This window comes from Watersipora subatra, chromosome 5 (genome assembly GCF_963576615.1).
Source record: "Watersipora subatra chromosome 5, tzWatSuba1.1, whole genome shotgun sequence".
NCBI classification, from domain to species: domain Eukaryota; kingdom Metazoa; phylum Bryozoa; class Gymnolaemata; order Cheilostomatida; family Watersiporidae; genus Watersipora; species Watersipora subatra.
In genome coordinates, this window is record NC_088712.1 from 20,544,768 (window position 1) to 20,567,037 (window position 22,270).

At 35.5% G+C, this 22,270-nt stretch overlaps 1 protein-coding gene across 1 annotated transcript; it reads left to right on the plus strand.

The window, feature by feature from the left end:
• The first annotated feature begins 4,389 nt into the window (after nt 1–4,389).
• On the plus strand, nt 4,390–18,668 carry LOC137396647 (microfibril-associated glycoprotein 4-like). Its single transcript, XM_068082963.1, has 5 exons — nt 4,390–4,833; nt 5,902–6,120; nt 6,995–7,131; nt 16,051–16,180; nt 18,273–18,668. The coding sequence occupies exons 1-5, from the start codon at nt 4,404–4,406 to the stop codon at nt 18,404–18,406; spliced, it is 1,050 nt and encodes a 349-aa protein (XP_067939064.1). The 5' UTR covers nt 4,390–4,403; the 3' UTR covers nt 18,407–18,668.
• Nucleotides 18,669–22,270: the final 3,602 nt, after the last annotated feature.

The window sequence follows — 22,270 nt, forward strand, 5'->3', positions numbered from 1 at the left end:
AAATAATTCATCACAAGCAGGAAACAGTCATGTTAAACTAATAATTCTGTCTCCAGTGGCTGGTATTGTTGAGAGCCCACATAACAAACATTTTGTGTGTTTCCTTCTCTCAAACGTAACCATTACGAGTGACAGCAGTAGGTCACCCTTATCGCTACTAAATGTTTCATGACAGGAAGTGCCAAACAACTGGGTTTTAAAAACCTCAATCCTCGTCTGCGCACCTGGGTATTAAGGCCTATCACTGCATTGAGTTACTTGAAATAACTAATATTGAGTTAAAATATTGACTAGTGATACTGTTTTATCAGTTTAATTACCTTTCTAACGATTATTATTTTATTACTATTACCAGAATATAGCTGCAGTATAGTATGATTTACAAGATCACTAGGTTTACCAATAATGGTGCGCACAATTATTCTAAAATGTTAGGCAATGGTTAAAAGGGCCGGACAGGTGTTACAGCGCCGATCCGACGGGCCGAAGGTTGGCGGGCTCAAATCTTGTATGAACCTTTTTTTCCTCCGGTGGTCGCTTCAAAAAAAAAACTTGTCCATTAGTCAAGCGTTTTGTGAGATATCATAAGTGTAGTAATAAACCTTGAATTATGTGAGTACACACTTTTTCTAGAGCCCATCAATGTTAATAACTAGCATGAAAAGTAGCATGCAAAGATGCTGAACAGATTATGGTGATTTTGAATCAGACATGCTGCTATCTTTTTCAAACATCCATTAATGATTTTGTACTGATTAATGGAAGGATATAGCATATATTATAGTTAGAAGTATTCTACCATTATCATGAATCAACACATACTTTTTATGTTCAGTTAAAATTTGCTCGCTCAAGTCACTCCTAAAATAATTTTTTAATACATAGGCCTACAAATAAATCAGCTGGAAAAGTAAATATCTTAAGGAAACTTATGAATTGGATTAAAAAAATATAATTTTAGCTAAGATTTTCATCTTCATTAAAATTATTATAACCATCAGAATGACCACTAGGTACGGGCACAGCATTTATTATAGTAACAATTTGCTAAAACATCCCATGTTGTTGCCTAATAGGTGGGACTGTACTTTTTCTAATAAGCTAGTCCCTTACTTCTGGCAGATTTTATTAATGTTTGTAATAATAAAATATAAATATTTAAAATGAAACTCTAAACAGCCAAAACAAGTATGTAATAAACAGGTTTAATTAGCCTGCAGCTAACCACATAAATAAAACAGACCAAAAAAAGAATTGCGAAAATCTTGGTGCAAATGCTGGGATTCATCCTTTGACAGAATTTGAAGTTAACTTATGGCAAATAATTGGCACTCTGATGGTTCAATGCTTTGCAGTAGCACTGTACGGAATTAACTTTTCCAAAACTAGTGAGGTACCCCTATGAACAAAACCTATTAAAATAGTCACAGTGCCTTTTCTAGTCCCGCTTTGTCCAATGGTGGCACCAATGAAGCTAGGAAACCTGATCAGAATTATCTATATTTATGTTAAAATTGACACCATTTATATTGCAAAACACCAACAGAATTTACTATCGCTGTACAATTATTGCTTTGCAGGCTGCATGAGAAACGATTGCTTTTAGAGAAAAAATCGTTCCAAAGGTTTACATACGGGTGTATATATATATATATACATGTATATATATATATATATATATATATATATATATATATATATATATATATATATATATATATATATATATATATATTCAGGTGACTTCAACACAAGTCACCTGAAGAGTGCACCAGCACGAAACAGACCTGTCGTGACCCAGAATAAAACATCAATCTGGAATAAAGATAAGAAAAATTAACCTATTCCACACTCTAGTTAGTTATAACACTCCGCACTTTTTAGAGCGTAGAGTGCTGTTAGCAGTAGGCCTGACCACTTATCCATTATATATATATATATATATATATATATATATATATATATATATATATATATATATATATATATATATATATATATATATATATATATATATATATATATATATATATATATATATATATATATATATATATAATATATACATACAGAACAATACTCATGCTATATACAGTACTTTTTTGGCAATTAAACAATCATCAATGCAGCGCAGAGCAGACAAGGGACACAAATCCCATTGCCAATGAGAGTTGACTTCCTTACATAAAAAGTTAAGTTGCCTCATAGACATTGCAAAAGTCAATGTGCTGACACCAGAGTACTCAAATCACAAAAGTGATGAGCTATGCACAAAGGCTAATAGTGCCGCACTCTCACAGGGAGCTTAACCAGACCGAAGCAAGAGAACATATAATTATTAAATACATGTATACTAGGATTTAGGTAAAAAACATATTTATTCTATGTATATACATGTATATAACAAAATTTATATTTACTTTTACTCGACCCAGTGGTTGGCTCCTTATGGAGCAGCAAAGGGGTTGCAACAGATCCTTCACAGTATTTGCATACATTATCTACCCAATTTATGTCTACAAGGTTTAGCAATATTATATTTTTTTAGAACATGAAAGTATTTAAAATGTTTAGCTGAAATTTTGTTTGCTGGAAAAACTTTTTTGCAACATCACAACAATAAAATAACTATGGTATATGTAGTATCTTGTAACCAATGCTGGTTCAAAGCTTTTGCAGCTGTTGCAATACTTAATAGGGTGCTTTATTTCCTTCTGTAAAATACATTATCATGATTCTATGCGGTTAGTTGTTTTTCAACAAGTTCCTTGTGAGTAGGCAGCAAGGAAGTAAGTAAAAGTTCCAACATTTTTGCTGCAACTTTTGCATAATGATAAAGACAAAATGTGTGACATTATAGAAAACAGAATGCCGATGATACAGAAATGCACAGTGCGACAACTTTAGAGCAAGTGCTCTGACATCTAATGTGAATTATTCATAAATCATTGATTATTATCTAGATGTACTTAGCACATCTGACAAGTATATTAAAGTTTATGTTCAACGTAGTTGTATTCTTTTGTGATATTTTCTTCAAAATAAAATCTCTATTTTTGATTAACATGGCTAGCTTTTTGGCAAGTAAGTTTTTATTGTACTTAAAAACATTAGTATTTATTTCATCAGCAGATAAGTTGCTCATATTACAAAAATGAGATAATTATTTTTTTATGTATTTAATTTCGTAATTCATTAAATAGTTAAACTTACATATTGTACAGTTTTTACTGCACTGCCGCTAACCTTTTCCTAGGCTTAATTCTTCTAGAGCAAAAAAGCTTTTTTACTAAAAGCAATTGTCGTTCATGCGACTTTGAGAGTGATAATTGTATGACAAGTTGTAAACTATGTTGATGTTCTGTAATTTAGAGAAATATTAATAACATTAAAAATGAAAATTGATCAGGTATTTTGGCTGAGTTAGTGCCACAAGTGTACAATGTGTACAAAGTGTGACTTGAAATGTGCCCATGACTATTTTAACAAGTTTTATTCTATGGAGTACATCACTAGTTTTGGAAATGAGCTAAATTGGAACTCGAATGGTTATACACATTATATATTCTATATTATATATACTACTATATTATATATATTCTATATACTCTATATTTTATATATATATATATATATATATATTATACGTATGTATAATATGCTCTTGTCAGAAGGGCTGTTGTCTAGTCAAGTTTGTATTAGTATAGTCAACACTTCTTTAAAATTTTCTGGTAGACATTTATCAAAGTAATGATATGGGCGCATTAGGAAGCGATATTCTTGACTAAAAACCCATTCGAAGAATCTCAAAGCGTACCCAGTATTCAAAAATATAGTAATGCTTTTTCTGTGCTACCCTATCAAAAAGCGGATGATGTTGCGTTTTTAGATTGCGTTAATTTCTGCTCGAATCACTCAGTTTGATTGACTATTTGCGCGAAGCAGACTATTCTTGCTTGAACTGGTATATGTTTGTTTTAAACTAATATTTTTGTTAGTTTTAGCACTTTAAAGTTGTTAGCAATATAAATTAGATTGTTCACAACCACTAATCATATTCAGATGTACACAATTTTTAGTAAAATAATTTCAAAAAGTACCAATCGACAAATTATTTTTGAAGATTTCTTACTCAAAGCAAAGCCGCTTAGAGATAATCTTAAAACTGCATGCCCGGAACACTAAACCGTAAGAAGGTTGGCTTATCAATCACTATGTTGGGCACCAACGGCTTGATTTAAACTTCTGTGCAACTCATCAGAGCTGTCAATTATCAAGCAGTTGAGTTGGCTCAATAGATGGGCGGTACGTGTCAACTTGAATGGGCGTGGCTTATTCATGCATCTATATAACACAAGTTTCAGCAATCATTCGGGGCATTCCAGAAATCAGTCTCCTCATTCATGATGATTGCTCTATCAAACGCTTTTTTGCTACTTTTTCTGGTATCAGTTTCTAGCCAACATCTTGCTGAGCCAGCAAGTCACGGCCGAGACCTGGTCCTTTACCGGAAAAACATCTACGCTGTCCGTCGGATTTTGCAAAATGAGTGTCCCGATCTAATTCAACAAAAACACGGAGTTTACGATGACAGCGAACTACCGTTTCACTTGAAGTATGCAAGATTCGTTTATACTGATATGCTTGAAATTCTAACCGAGTGCCTCACAAATCAAACTAACTTCGGTCCAGTGACTGAGCCAATACCTTTGGTAGCAACTCAAAGTTTGGCAAGGGACCAAGCTATTACCGAGTCACTGACAACAGATGGAGATGTGAACACGCGACCTATAACTACCCAGCCTGTCTCCAGTGACCTGCCAGTTCCTCAAGGTAAACAGTTAACAGTCCAAACATAGAATAGCAGAGTGATTGATATGTTAGTACTACAAAAGTTGAAAAGTATTTTTTAATGTTTTAGTGACATTATTCTCACTTTTAAAATTTAATTTACTTCACGATTTTAATGGTTGCCCTGTTTCTAAGATGGTTTAATAAAAATCCTAACTCAACGTTTTCCGCTAAAATTTGTAGCATGAAAGAGGTTCAATTTGTATTAAGTTAAAAATTAATAGTGCAGCATGTTACAACGTTGGGTGTAAAATCAATTTCTAAAATATTCATGAATACGCCGCTGGTAAATTTTACTAAAAGTATTGTTTTATTTGTTTCTCTACAGCAAAATTTTGCTCGTGAGGAAGCAAACCTTTTAATTAAATGGGTTGACATTTTGGAAAGCACCATATAAAACACTTTGTAAATATGTAACAGGAAATGCATTAAATGAAACTGAAGTGTTGTGTTTATAGACTTGCAGCGATCTAAAAGCTTGATTCATTACAATTGAGGTACATGATTGTAATGGTTACTAATGCGAACATGTTATTCCGGAAGTTGCTATTATAGACTGTCAGGAGTTGCATAATCGTGGACTCAGCTGCCCGGGTTGCCCTATTTCTCAGGTTGCGGCTCATAAAAATCTTAACTCAATGTTTTCCACTAAACTCTGTAGCATGAAAGAGGCTCCATTTTTGTTTTGATTGGTTTAGTAGCGCCAAGTTAGGAATGTAGCTTGTTACAACGTTGGGCTTGAAATTATTTTTCAAAATCTTTATGGAGACGCCACTCGTAAATTTTACTAAAAAGTTTTATTTCATTTGGTTTCCTACAGCAAAATTTTGCTCGTGAGGAAGCAAACTTTTAGATAAATAGGTTGACATAAATTTTAGAAAGCACCATATAAAACACTTTATAAAAATGGAACGTGAAAGGAATTAAGTGAGAATGAACTGTTGTGTTTCTAGACATCCACCAAACTATAAGCTTTACTCATCACAATTGACATACATAATTGCAATGCTTACTAATACAAACATGTTATTCCGGAAGTTGCTATTATAGACTGCCAAGAGCTGTACAATCGTGGTGTCAGGTGCCAAGGAGTATACCTAATTAAACCGTTACACGCAGGAGATGAGCCGTTTTCAGTTTGGTGTGACTTCATTGATGATCACGGCTGGACTGTGATTCAGAAAAGGGTGAATGGATTGGTTAACTTTAACAAAAACTGGACGGACTACCAGGCAGGCTTCGGTGATATTGAAGGAGAGTATTGGTTGGGTAAGCTGAAATATGTTATGTTACTATTTTATCTAGTTTGTGAGGCGGAAATTCAATACTCATTCATATTACTAATGATATTATCAGCTGAATCTCATTTTATTGAATAGTTACATGGTTAACTGAACTACATTTTTTAAAAATATATTTGGCTAAAGATATACTAACACAAACTTTCAGTTGATTTGATCAGAAATTATTGATGTTTTTTGGAAATTTTGCGGATTTTTTTTTATGTTTGAGGTGGTTGACAGCCAGGGTGTTTCAAGATTAAAATTGGTCAGCCTTGTTTGTTGTGAAACCGCTTAGATCAAGCAAAAGCACAATTAGGGCATCTGTAAAAAAAATTGTAATTGCAAAAAAAGTTAACAGAATAGAGACAGACATGTTATGCCACAACTTGAATTTAGTAGCGAATAACGAACGTAAGAACAATAATAACTGTTGATATCAATTTGCATGTATTTTTCTTCTAACCCTTGTAACTTTGATAAGGTTTTGTTGACTAGAATCTTGAAATATTCTCAGAAGCAGACAACCTCAAACATCACAAGCAAATGCAATTTAAAGAGAAACACCAGTAATTTTAAATGAAACCTACTAAAATTTAGTATTAATTTGTTTTTAATGACATAGAGATGAAGTTGATAGCAGAAAAAAGCTCTCTATTTATTGTGTGTATTAGGGTGAATCGTTTGATAAAATGACATATTTTTCCATTTGTTGGAGCTAAAAAATATTGAAATTGAATAGCACTAATAACGCACCTGTTGTGCGAGTGTATGTTTGAATTTGTAGCAATGATGACTACATGACAAATGTTTGTTATCCTCGCCAAAATTTTGCTTTAGGAATATTTTTTGCCTGATTTTAGGTTTGGATAAAATTCATGCTCTAACCAGGTTGAACAATCAACTTCATATATTCCTCAAAGCCGCTAATGGTACTAGCAAGTTTGGAATCTGGTCCAGTTTCTATGTAAATGATATCGCGGATGGTTACAGGTTAATGGTAAGTGTTTATGTTAAAGTTTACAGGTACCGGCTAGTGTGGGAGACATTACAAAGTAATTTTATTTCACATATTTCACACTCGAGAAACCAAATCTGTGTTTGGCATTGCACTTTGCGTAACCTAATTTTGTTACATTACCAAACGGCATTTTATTGCCAAACTGTCTACTCTAAGACGGCAAGGACAAGATAGCAAGATACTCAAAAATCAAAAACTTCAAACTTCATGTTTCAAGTTTATAAGCTTTAATTCCTAATTTTATCATCAAATTTGTGCCATATTTTGTCAAAATATTAAAAAATGTAGTTATAGTATCTTCTGAAAGATTGAATCTCCACAACAGTTGTGAAGCAGACTTTTTAATACATTTGACAATAATTACTGCTGTTTCTGTTTACTTTTTATCAATATAAGTTCTTTAATTGCATTAGTTTGGTTTTTTTGCATTTTAAATGGTTTTAAGCATTGCTAATGTTGTTGAAATTTTCTCTGAGTTGTTTATAAGACATTCAAAATGTCGCTAACAAAAAACTAATGTTTATTTTTACCTAATGTGCTCGGTGCAAGAGTAGCTAAGCAACTTTAATTTGATCACAAAATATTTGTTGGTCAACTGGGGTGTTCAAGTACTGTATGCTTAGATTAACTCTTTTTACTACTAAAATCCGTGTAATGCATCTTCACGAAGCCTTTGCATATTGCCAAGAGCCGTCTGATGCAGCTTTAAAACTCTGACTTCCGTATTTGAATCTCTGCAAAATCTATGGTTGACTGCCTATGCGCATTTATGTAAATGTCCATACAATGAAATATTAACTGACTGTAATTATTCATTGACAACATAACCAACAATCTGTACGACCTTCATGGTACTGACAGTATTGTTCAAATACTTTTCTATAAAATTAGCTTAAATTCACAGAACAGTTTGAGATTTTTTAGATTCACCTTGAAAACATACGTTTCTTTCTTTCAGACATTTGAACTATTTAGTGGTAGTATGGCTTTCGTAAGTACCTTTCAAGTTAGAAAACAAAGAGTTACCTATGTTGATGACATTATAGCTGGTTAAGATTCAGATTTTTGGGATCACACAGACAATTAAAGTAGCAGCACTGACTCTGACAGTGGTAAAAGTATTAGTTTTGTAAAAGTAAGGAACATTGTAGAGGATCGTTTTAGCTTTGTAGCAATCAGAGCCGCACATGACTTTAGTAGCGTAGCATACACAATGCACGAAGTATAAATACATTTGATTTTTTTGCATAGAATCGTTTGTTAACATGCTGCCAAAATAAAATATTTTAAAAAATTTCTAGAGATTATGAAATTGAAAAAAACATTGTATACATATCATGAAGCAAAATTGGCAACTTTTTGGTAAAATGGCAGGTAGTAGGCTGATAGTTAATTTGTATATGGATGGCTGTGGAAAGGTTAATAGGTTTCATATAAAATGTTTTTGATTTGGGGTAAGTTAAGTAAGTAGCCTATCTTGACTGCACTTAATTGAAAGGCAACAATTATTTGCATACATTGAGCCAACAAAAATGTTTTTACAGCCTTTCCTGAGTGTAGTTTTGCTGTGCAAAAACTTTATTTTTTATTGCAGTTTTTCCTTAGCCTTGAACACTTGTGTCAGACGCATTATAGCTACTAAAGTTTCTCTAATTTTAGATCTGTAGACTTTAAGTGAGTTTATTCAGTACTACTGAGAGTGACTATTATATTTCTATTATTAATAATAAAGCTGTAAACTGTGATAATGTTAACTCTTTCACTACTGTGAGCCGATATATCGGCTTTCGTGGTAGTTCAAGTACAGATCGTAAGCCGATATATCGGCTTTTCAATATGGTTTCACTTTTCTTTTAATTACAAAGCCTATGCAATAGCTAGACCAATCAAGCTTTGTCTTCAAAAAAACCACATTGTTGCCAATCAGGTGCAGTTAATTTAAAAAACTTTGGCTAAATATTTTCAACAAAATGCGGTGATAAAAGTACCTACCGTAAAACAATATATTGGCTAATCCATAGGGTTTCACTTTTCTTTGCTATATGAAACCTACATATTAACTAGACCTGGGGTCAGCAACCTGCAGCTCCAGAGCCGCAAGCAGCTATTTCATTCCCTCACTGCAGCTCCCTCTGACTTTGAATTTTTTCCTTTTCTAACCATATGCCAAGTAATTCATGAAAATATAGAAGTTTTATCCCTAGATTTTGTAACATAATTAAAAATGTAATTATGGTGATAAATCAAACATTTTCATTTGTTATGCATCATTATTGGTTCTATTATCATTAGTACCTTATCACATGATCGTCACGCGGCTTTAACTTAAAAGTATAGAAAAACTGTACTACCGGATTTGAACGGAGGACCAGATCGCTACGAGATACCTTCTGATGTTATGTCAACAAAACTACTGACAAACAACAACACTAATGCAGATAGTACACCTTATAACAATTTATGCGCCAATAAAATCGCCAAAAGTATTTTATTGTTCTTTGCAAAAGTGTAATTTTGTTTTCCTAGCAGTTAAATCATTATACATGCCACACCTTTGCGTTTTATGGTGCAAACATGGTATAAAAGCATTAAAAGCTAAACAAAAAAGTTACATGCGGTATTTATTTATTTTTCAATTAAAAATATCAAAAGTGTAATTTTGTTTTTTCAGCAGTTAAATCATTATACATACCACACCATTTCGGTTTATAGTGTAAACATTGTATAAAATCATTAAAAGTTAAACAAAAAAGTTACATTTAGTATTTTTTAATTAAAAATATCAAAGGGGGTTTGTGGCTCCCTTTGCTTTCTTTTCTCTGGAAAACGAGTCCGAATGGCTCTTCTAGTACAAAATGTTGCCGACCCATGAGCTAGACCAACCAAAACTTGTCTCCAACAAAACAACCTTGTTGCCAATCAAGTGCACCTAGAAGAAATATTTTTAGTTTGACGATTCCATTTCTAGTTCTTTTTCAAAACTGCAAAAACAGATTGTTTTCTTGTCAAGGAAAAACACACCATGTTAGTTCAACGCCAATAAAACGTTGAATTTTGTAAAAGAGTAGAATTCACGTTGTGCTTATCGTTTAAGAAATTTTGTTTGAAAAGGATGCATCTTACAGTGAAACGGTATCTGTTTTTATTTTTGGGATAATGCTTAAATACTAGCAGTGTATCGGCTTTTCAAAAAATTGTTTCATTAATTTGGGAAGAATATTCATTCGGTAAGATTGTAATGCGATAGCGAAAGAATTAAGAAAATGTCAGAAACGTTTCCAATCTACGGCGGTTTCGTGATGGCAAGTATTAACTGTTTGTTTTTTAGTTTTTAAGAGCCTATAATTACATTTCCACATGTTTTGCACCTACAACACAGCAGAGTAAAACATGGTGAATCATTTGATACCAAATAACTTTAATGTTTAAGTTTAAATTTAACTGTAAATTTAAGATCAATCAGGATCACATTGAGATTCTGTTTTTCAAGATACGATCTAAGGGTGGCTATAACAATAACACGGATGCGCAGTGCTTTAGATTTGCACATTGAGCACTGCTCATAAAATCAGACATCACTCCAAGTCATAATGCTAACTGTAATGATATGCATGTAATCGCTATATTAAAATTAGATACACTATGCCGCTTCAAAGTAGGAATTTACTTCAACAAATCTTAGACACAAACTATCTTGTCTAATTATTTTCAGTCATGTCTAATGGGTGTTTAACACAGTGGCCCAGCTTAACTGCTTCTAAATATCATTCGATTCATTTGTTTGTTATTAGTTTAATTTCTATTTGGTCACTCTTTGTATTATTAATGATATAGAAGTCTCTAAACTATTGGTATTATCCATTACCTTGTGTGTAATATTCTTGTCTTTCTCATCCAAAGTCAGTTTAATATGTTTTCAATAAAATATGCAGTCTCAGATGCACAAACTATGGAATAATAGTGTAGTTTTTAGTGCCAAGTCAATAAGAATTCATAGATCAGCTGATTCACTCTACACACCACCATGATGTTGTGTCATCCTATTCATAGGCCTCACTTATTTTGATTATTCACGCATCTACTGTTTACAAGATCTTTGGGTTCAGATAAAAATTTTGTTAGCAAGAGATTTAATTAAAACTAGGTATATTTATAAAGAATATAAATGGCGACATTTTGCCACATTAAAATCTTTTCATCAATAAAATAAAAAATTTAAAAAAGACTAGCTTTAAAGTTGCCAAATTGACAAACACAAAATTTTACAAATAGGTTTGCCTTTTTCGAAAAGTTTTGCTACATTTTCAAATAATTTTAATTTAGAGATTGGCTTTAAATTTATGAATATGCGTGTTAATTTTTTTATTTGTCGCACAAACTGTTTTAAAAATACAACAGAATGGTAGTAAAAGTGCACCACACCACTCACTCAATTCACTTTGTTACATAAAATAATTGTTATATACTGTAGATTTATTTCTGTGCATCACTCGTTAAAAACAAAGCATAATCTTTAATGTCAATTAAGCGCCACCGGTTAATTTAATATTGTAATAGATTCATTTAATTAATCTTTCTGTCTTTTTACCTTTTCACAAAATTATAGGTCAGTGGCAAAAAAGGAAGGAAGTAGTAAACTATTTGGGTTACTTGTTACCTAATAAAGATATACCCTCATACAAACAGAACATAACTTACTGTCACGTTTGAAAAGTTCATTAAACAAAACTCAATCATATATGTTTTGTCAAGTATCAAGTTGGACAATCAGAGAATTGAACTCTATTCGTGTTATGTGACTATCTTAATGAAATAAAGTTTCTGGAACCTTCTAGATCTAGCGCACATCTCATGCTGCTAAAGCCTGGTTTCCATATGACAGCGCAATGATCGTACGCTGCCCAATGATCGTGCGCACTGCATTTCTTGAGCCACGTGCAGTGTTTGCGTATTGCGCGTAGGCGCCATGCTTGCATTTGACAGGGTGGATAATTTCCTTACTTCATCGTATGAGAGAAATATTTTTTTAGAAAAAAACAGCCCTTCGTGGCGAGATTGCGCTGTCATATGAAAAGCAGGCTTATTCTTTTGTACGGGAGACCGATCTTTTCGGAGCCACAGCCCTTCGTTTTAATTGTGAGATAGGTTGAAAAGGTCTAGCGGTGTATTGTGGGATACATCATCGCATGCACCCACTGCAAGGATCTATTCTGTTGGATCCTTTCGATCAGCGTGCGCAGGTCGTGCGAATGTCGCACGCTGACGTTTCTATATCACAGCTGGCCTACGCACGACGTCGTGCACCTTGTTGTGCACCTCGCGCTGTTATATGGAAACCAGGCTTAAAGTTGCAAGGATCTTCTAGTCATTTTGAAAACTTTTATTTCATCATGCCTGAAAGACCAGATAGAAGGAACATAGCTATAACTGCAGTTTGGTAAATCATTAACCCTTTAGCGACCGGGCGCTTACGGCTGGGAATTCCCCAGCGTACCAGAGCATTTACTACGGCGATCTGAGCCTTCGACTCGACTGCGTAAAAACTGAATATACGTCCAGTAAACTTGAGGTAGATACATAAATTAACATGCATAGGAATGCTGAGAAATTTCTCTACAAACTGATGTATTTTTTATGTAAATAGCTTGCAATTGCTATCCTGCAGAAGTCTCAACTTGTTGAAGCTCTCAATATTTTATTTTCGTACGTCATTTTCAATTGTGTTTTCTAAATGATAGAAGTAATTGAAAATTTTGTACAAACAGTAGTTCTATGGATTCATATGTCCACAACAATTTGCAAAAGAAATTGGTCGCCCAAGAGCAATGAAAGTGGAGTTATGATCTTTGATGCAATGCGGGAGCGCCGCTCAAAATGCTCAGCGCGTGGCCCTAATTACAAGCGAAAAATGGAGCCTTGACATGGCCGCCTAAAATTAGTTATAACTTTCATGCTAACTGGCATACAGCCACAAATAAATATGCATTAGAAAGCTTAGAAATTTCTCCAGAGACTGCCGTTTATTTCCTGCAAATTAGCTGTAAAAATTTTGGTCAGTGTCCTGATTCGACGAAGCTGTCAGCTTTTTACCGTAAAATATCGATAATAAATATTTCTTTACAAGCAATAGCTCTAAGAAAATAGTTTATGATAAGCATCTGCACGGCGGCAAATATGTTTGCTACACGCAGCAAAAAAAATTGGTTGTCCAAGTGCATCAAAAGCAGAGTTATGCGCTCACATGCATTGCGCGTGCAGCTCTTAGAAATGCTCATGACGCCATGTCTGTAAGCAGAGCACGAGAGGGCTGACAAGACCTGACAGGCTGTGCCATCAATGCTATAACTTTCGTGCAAATTGGCATTTAGCTGCAACTGAATATGCATTTGAAAGCTGAGATTATTTTCTAGACTGATTTCTTCCTCCAGACAGCTTGCAAAGCTTTACAACTTGAGATCTATATATTGATAGTTATGATTTTTTGCTGATTTTAGTTATGATCTTATGCATTTCTCAAAACTATATTTATTTATTTTGCATATAAACACATTGCACAAATTCATGTGTGCTGCAGCAAAATTTATTGTGCATAAAATGAATTGAGTTGTGAGCCTGCATTGGCACATTTGGTGAAGCAGCACAAGACAGAAGGCAACATTTATTACGAGCACAAACAGCAAATCATGGACTGCTAGAAAGCATGTGAACTGAACTCTTTGATTATATGGGTGCCCTAAAAAGGGCAGTCTGTAACAAATAAAACCTGTAAATGCACAACAAGTACAACCTGTAAATGCACAACAAATACAATACATAGACAATGACATTTTAGCAAGTGTATGTACAAAAGCAAGTGATACAAAGCAATGAAGAATTTGCACACGCTAAATAAGTTTTAAAATGAATTTATTTAGCATGGTAAGCATCAAAACACGACTCGCACAAAGGTACTCCGCATGCTAGACATTTAAATTTAGTTTCGCTTCGCTTAGGTTTGTTGTCATCACCGCGCTTTTTGCAGTGCCTACAAATTCTGTATTTTGCCGGTCTACCTTTCCCTGGACTATTTGTCACTATTCGATGAGTAGAAGAAGTTGAAGCGCGGGGAGTACTGTTTTTGCGGCAAGAACCGGTATATTCAAATATCTGATGAATTAATTTCTGTCGAAACTGCAAGTCAGTTATTTTACAGCTGCTATGAATTCTATAAACTATGGCCGCATTGTATACACAAATATCTAATAAATGAAAAAATAGTTTTTTATACCATTTCATGGTTTTACGCGCAGCATTATAATAATGCAAATTTTGATCCGATTTGTCAACTCCCCCCATGTATTTGTTGTAATCCAAAACAACAGCTGGTTTGCAAACTTTATCCCCTTTATAATTTACTTTGCCTGTATCTGCGACATCCATGTTTTTATGCATAGTTGAAATTACAGAAATATATTTTTTATCTCTCCAACAGCCAACCATACTTTCCCCATTAGAAAAGCTTGTTGTCTGACCTTTTTTAATTAATTTTCCATTATACATTTTCAAATCTTTGGGGACACCTTTTCTGTTTGGACGCAAAGTTCCACAAACATGAGTATTATTTTTTACAAGTTCAGCTGCTAACTCTGGCGAATTATAAAAATTATCCATAAATAAACAATGACCTAAATTTAGTAAACCACTCATTAATTTCATGACTATGTTGTGAGTGACTCCTCTACCAGTTCCTTCGGCTTGCTCCTGCTCATCACCAATGTACACAGACAGCTTGTGCACATAGCCAGAGACAGCATCGCAGAGAGCAAACAGCTTTATTCCGAATCTAGATCTTTTAGATGGAATATACTGTCTGAAGCTGAGTCGCCCTTTCCAAGCCAGCAAGCTTTCATCTATAGATATAAATTTACCAGGCAGCAAAACAGAAGATAACTGGTCACATATCATGGCAAAAACACTTCCTAATTTGAACAATTTATTGCCAGCAGGGTTTTCCGAATTGTCAGTGAAATGCAAACTGCTTAAAACCATTAGAAACCTGTTTCTTGAAATCATTTTACTAAACACTGGCGTAGATAACAAAGGATCAGTAGACCAGTAAGACGACAAAGTAGGCTTTTTAACAATACCCATAAGCAAAACTAAACCAAAAATTCGCCAAATATCTTTTTCATCGACAAGCTGCCAGGCATCACCATGTTTTTGAAGGCCATATCTATTTGTTTCATTAACTATAATATTCATGATGGCCGATGTAATAAACAGCTTTAAATAGCCAAAAATACTTATCTGACCAGGAATTCGGCTTCTTACACCTGCCAAGCTGTCATCAAAATGAAATTCTTTGGGTTTTAAATCGGCTTCTCTCTGAAATCCGTCATGACTCCCTCCTTCAACGCCGGCCGTTTCACTCTCACTTTCGTACTCCGATTCACTCTGTCGAATTTCTTTTTCACTTTCATCTTCTTCTTCATATTCTTCTGCACTGAAATCCTCTGCTTCACTTTCATACCAGTCGATATCTTCCTGTAAACGAATCTTTTTAGCAGCGCTTGAAATATCGCATCCGTTCATGATGATAAGCTTTCCAAAAAGAACGATCAACTTTTAGCAACGTGTTCTTTTTGCACATGCGCATAATGGACTCATTATTGCCTCAAAATAGTAGTGTGATATCTTTTAAAACTCCTAAAAATATTAATTAAATATTTTAGTGCCGTTTTTAAAATAAATAAATGAATTTAAAAAATACGTATCGAAGACTCAGATCTGACGGGCAATTACGGGTTTGGTACTCTGAGACTGCGCTCTCAGCCCGTAAGATTACGGGAACAGGAGTCAAAAGGTTAAAATGCTATTCTTATTTGTTGAATTAAAATGTGACCTTCTGTGTTTTACCAGATAAGTAATGCTGGGTATGAAGGGAGCTTAGATAGTTCTTCTTTGTCTTACAACAATGGAATGAAGTTCAGCACTCCTGATCGGGACAATGATGGCCATAGTTCATACAACTGCGCAGCTGGATACACAGGTTTGTACTGTTGCAGCATTTTTATAACTCAAAAACCTTGCAGCACTTTTTGTAGCACATTCTTGCAGCATTTCAAAGCATATTTCATTTCGAAAATGTTATCAAAATATTAAGCTGAAGCTGTTAATAATATATATATATATATATATATATATATATATATATATGTTATATATGTAAATATATATATACATGTATATTATACATGTATATATATTATATACATATATATATGTATTATAACATTAATATTTAATAATTATATATAACAATTAATATGTATGGATTTGCAACATCTAATACATATGAAGAAAAAATTAATTAAAAAATACATATATATAATTATACATATCAGAGAAGCATTTCTATCTGCTGATGTCTATTGCTTGCAATTAACCTACAATGATTTGATAACCTGTAATTTGTTAGAGCTTTCAATTTTTTTGTTTTATTCCAACTTTGAAGGCAAATTTTTATTTTGCAGCTATGTTTAGCACTGTTGCCTGAAAGTATTTTGCATTGATCAAAATGTTTTACAGCTTGTAGCTAAAACTGGTTTTTGATTTGCCTTAGGAGAGAAGTTATGAGCATCGATCCATCAAAAGCCTTATACAACCACAAATATGCTATCAAATAACATGCTATGAATATGAAAGTCCTATTACAGAAAGCTGTCATCAAAAAAATCACTTTTATAATCCTTTTTGTCACTTTTAAAATCACAGTCGTCACCTTTTTTTAAGTTGGTAACCAAAACAACCTCTTTCTTTGCAATTGTTATTTTAATACAAATATCTATTTTTGTGGCAATGGGTTAGGATGAAAACCTGAAACTTGCTCAGCTTGAACTTTTGCTAGTCAATAGCATGGGTCAACCAGCAAAAATATTTGGGTGAAACAAAAATATTTGCATCGTTCGGCCAGTTGCGTTCTAAATATTGCTTATGTTTAAAACGATTTAAACTGTCTAATCGTTGTTCAATACCTTCCACAATGTCTTCTGATCTCAACTCTTCTTTTGCACTACTGAACTAGTTAATATTAGTTTCTAAGCAGAGTTCTGGCAGAGCAAAACTTTTATGTGTTGAATTTTGCACAAATAATTATCAGCGTTTAGCCGCATTTGCACTAATGACCACTTATAGCATAAAAACTAGTGAGTCATTCATCAAACTTTTGTAAACCACTTTTTAGACACATCGAAGTATCAAGACCTTATCAAACTAGTAACTACTAATGGTGTGATACTGTTTTTAAGTAGTTTTTTAGGAGTTGCTCTCAAAGTTGAAACAACAAAAAAATTTCTGTGTCGGTGAAAAGACTAATCAGAACTGAAACAATGAAGAAATTAGTTGTTATTCATGTAACTGATTCATTATTAGTTCGATTTCATGGACAATGTTTTACTGATCACTTGCTATGGATGATTTGTAAAAATCAAAGTGGGGGTCAAATGGAGGTGGCACTCAACTAAATGGGTGGCATTTTATATTTCAACTCTTCTATAGTGGTAGTCATAGATAGGTGCGGTTCAAAGGAAAGTGGCGTTCAATTAAACGTTGGATGATATGTACAGATGGTTTGATCATACAAACCTGTATGTTTGTATGATATACAAATATATAAATATATATATATTTATATATATAAGTCATATTTATATATATATATATATTTATTTATATATATATATATATATATATATATAAATATATATATATATTTATATATATATATATATATATATATATATATATATATATATATATATATATATATATATATATATACATGTATATATATATACATGTATATATACATATGCATGTATATATACATGTATATGTATATATACATGTATAGCCTATATATTTATTTTGATATATATATACAAGTCAGCTTCTGAAGGAAATGTTCTTTTGCTGCTCAATAACATTTTGTTAACAAAGGCATTTTAGATCTTACTTGCCATATTTAGTTTGATTGTGCAACTATCTTTTTGCTAACAGTTTTAAATAAAGACAAGCTAGATAATTGATCATTTATATAAAACTTACAGCTACTTTGTACTGTTTACATCTGAATGTTGTAGGTGCTTGGTGGTTCAAAAACTGTTTGCAATCTCAACTGAATGGAGTGTATGGTGCTACAGGATGGGGAGGAATAGTATGGAAGACTACGGCCAATCATTTCACGGAATCTGTAATGAGAGTGACCAGAAGTTAACCTTCACATAAATTCACTTCATGAATCAATTCATGAGAGCATCTTGAAAGAAATGACACTTTTTTGGAGGATAAAACACTTGCCCATAAACAATATTTTTAACATGAATATCATTTATTATGCCGTTTTAACATTTTGTTGGAAAACTTTGCTAAAAAACAATAAAAATACTATAAAGCTTACTATGTATATAAGTCACATTAGTATATTAGTATATACATGTATAATATCATGTCCTAAAATATAGTAACTTGCATAGAAATTTGTTTGATGGTTTGTGTTCGTTTTGGCTTAATCGGTGTAGCTATATATCTTGATTATCAAAAGTTTGTTTCGGGTCAAAAACATGCATCAATCAAAGAAAACTAACAATATTAAAATACATCACTTATGCATGTCTAAGAATTTTGTTATTGGAATATGATTTCTAGCTATTTCCAGTGTTCTTGCGTAGAACTATTATTAGCATATGCGAATTCGACAAAAACAAAATAATTGTACAAATAAACTTTTTTAAGCATCTTCAAAAGCGAAACATTAAATTAATGTAACATACAAACATTCTTGCTAATGTAAACAAGAAGTTAGTCAAACGAAAGGCTACAGTATACATGAAAACCACACTTTCAAAACAAATCTCAACGATATAATGATTAAGCTTTCTTCATACACTGGTTCCAAAACCTTCTGGCGTTCTTCTTTCTTCTAAGTTTTACACACACACCTTTGACCTTAGTCATTACAGCAAAAAATACTTGGACCTGATGCATGGTATTAGCTAATGTTGGCAGGGTCAATAAAAAAGTTTTACACCATCTAAAGCACTAGGTTACATTTAATCAAAAAATCAAATGTACAAGTTGTAAGAATATTCTGCTTCTGTAAAGCATGAGCAGTGACCCTTTTCTTCTCCTTTCAGAACCAGCCACCTGTTTCGGTAGTATTAGAAATTATTTGTATAAACGTTATGCAAAAAATAGATCACTATGTAGCAGCAATCCGCCATGGTGGCTTTTCATGTTCTGACTTTTTTGGTTTGTTCTCCATTTTTGCTGCTGTAGATTCCACCTACTTAGGTTGAACTACATTGCTACCATATTCTACGCTTTTGGTCAGCCACTCATCTAGCCAGACTATCAATCTTTCTGGTTTTTTGCATAGTTCCTTTCTGAGCTTTCTCTCTTTCAGTTTAGCATGATTAAACCAGTTTGCTACCAAGTGTCTGACAAAGATATCTGTAGTCCTGCTTCTGCTGCACTCTCCTACCAATTAGAGGCTACTGTGATGGAAACGTTATGTTGCCATCCCTTTTCTTTGTATCATTTGGAGTTATGCTCCCTTTTATCCTTTGTGTAACCACGCCCCTAAAGGAGGCTGGTCTTTGCAGCTCATTTGCATAATCGAATGTATTTAAGGCAGAGCCTCGGCTCTTTTATGTTGTTCAAATATATGCATTGCATTGGGAACCATACTCTTTCTGTTACCTTGCGCGATATCAGAACCACACCAAGCGCATAACTAACTCTAAAGACCTAGTCAATGGACTGTGCTGTGGGAGTAAATTCACAGAAACACTGTCGACCCCGTCGACCTCCGGTCGACCTTGTCGACCTAGTATAGAACCACTCTGGGAGCAATCCCTTGTGTAAGGTGGTTGATGTTGACCGGTGGAGTAAGCCGACCTAGTCGCCTCCGCGTGTTGGTCACGGGCAACCTGTACACAGCCCCTGTGAAGGGTGAATGCAGACCGGTAGAGTAAGCCGACCTAGTCGCCTCTACGTGTTGGTCGCAGGATCCAACACACTGGTGGCAGCAGTGGGATCTGACTGCGGTAACTCGGACTTCTAAGACAACCCTTGTAACCATGCCAAACAGCCGACGGAGTGCTACCAGAAATCTGGCTGAGGCAGAGTTACAACATGTCGACCAGATTGGTCAGCTGACAGAGGCTATTACTAGAGCCTTACAAATGCCTAAGAAGGAAGCTAGCTTCAAGCCACCGAAGTTCGATGGGAGTGAAAATGTAGAGTTGTTCATCTCCCAGTTCGAGGAGGTTGCGGAAGCTAATGAGTGGAATGAGAAGGCCACTCTCCTCCACCTGCGTGAGACATTGAAGGAGGGAGCCAGAGGTTGTAGTCGAGGAGATTCGCCTGCCTCCATCTTCTCGGCATTACGCACCAAGTACGGGCTCTCCCCGAGAGAGGCTAAGAGTAGGCTCCACCTCAAGAGGGAACCAAAGACTAGCTTCCAAGAACACGCAACGGAAATGGAGCGTCTAGTGAAGATAGCATACGCTGACCTTCCGGACTCCTACCAAGCCAGTATGGCCATGGATGCGTTTTCCCTGACTCTGGGAAACACGCCCCTCCAACGCCATCTTTTGGCAGTAAAAGCCCAGAGATTAGAGGAAGCAGTGCAGGCAGGGAATGAGTTCCTACAAATTCAGCCCACTCTTCCTCGGCCTGGTGCCCGACCCATAGTAATGACAGTGGAGGAGGAGGAGACTACCCCTGCTACAGTCGCACCCGTCCACTCGGATCCCCCATCAGCCACCCTGAATGACGTCCTGATGGCTATAAAAGGGTTAGCAGATGGACTAAGAGAAGGAAATCTGTTGGGACGACGGGGAGCGGAGAGAAGGGGACCTAACTGTTGGAGTTGCGGCCAGACAGGGAACACCCAACGCCGGTGCCCTCAAGTCACCCAAGGACAACCACCTCAAGCCACGAGGTCGGGAAACGGTTCCCATCCACAGCAGTAGGGGGAAGTGCTGACTGTGGATCTACTATACCAATGCAAGGCCAGTGGCAACGGCCACGACGGACTAGGCGACACAGGCTCCCCCCCTGCTCGCCACCGGTCCCCTTGCATAACCAGTATCAACCCTTACCTGAGTGTGCAGGTCTCCCACCCTCAGAAGCCAAGGAAGAAACGTACGTCTGGCCAAAGCCGTCTCGGCCTTCCCAAAAAGGCCCCCAGAGAATAAGCAAAGCCAGACGAACTCATGGAGATGAATTGTGGAAGCCACATAATAGCAGCTATTTCTTGCCAGGTCGCATCGGAGGTCAGCCCGTCCAGTTTCTCGTGGACACCGGATGCACCTCTAATCTGTTGGGACGACATGTCTTTGAGCGCTTACCCAAGGATGTCAAGAGCCAATTAGAGGTTCGAGAAGACTATGGGCGGATGGCAGATGGTACCCGGCTGCAATTTCACAGACTCATCACTCTCCCAGTCAGAGTCAGGAGTGTCCAAGTCACTGTATCTCTAGTGGTGTGTGCCCTGAAGGAGGATGCCATCCTGGGCATGCCCTTCTTGGTCGACCACCACTGTGAGATGAACTTTCAGCAACCCACGTTGGTGTTAAATGGGCAGAAATTGACTTGCACTGACAGAGAGGGTCGACCCCTGACAAGTGGAGTTCAAATAATGCGAGCCACAACGCTTCCCCCTCGAACCGAGGTCCTGGTTGCCGGGCGTCTCACGTCCTCATCCTATCAACCAGTTGGGTTAATCGAGGGAGTAAGAAACGGTTATATGGTGGCCGCCAGCCTACATCAACCCGGTAAGAAGGGGAGAGTGGCCATCCGCTGCATGAATCCTACCGACCATCCAGTCAGCGTGACGGCAGGGACGATTGTGGGACAATACACTGGAGTCGGGCCGGACGAAATAGGGGTCCTTAAACAGCGAAAGAAGAGGCCGAGATTTCTAAGGAACCTCCCCCTTCTGCTTCCAACGTACCTCCCCACATGCTGGACTTGCTCCAACAGGCGGCGCCACATTGCTCGTCCCCTACCGAGCACCGAAGGATGGAAGACCTTTTGGTCCGTTATGCGGATGTGTTCAGCCAAGGAAGCGAAG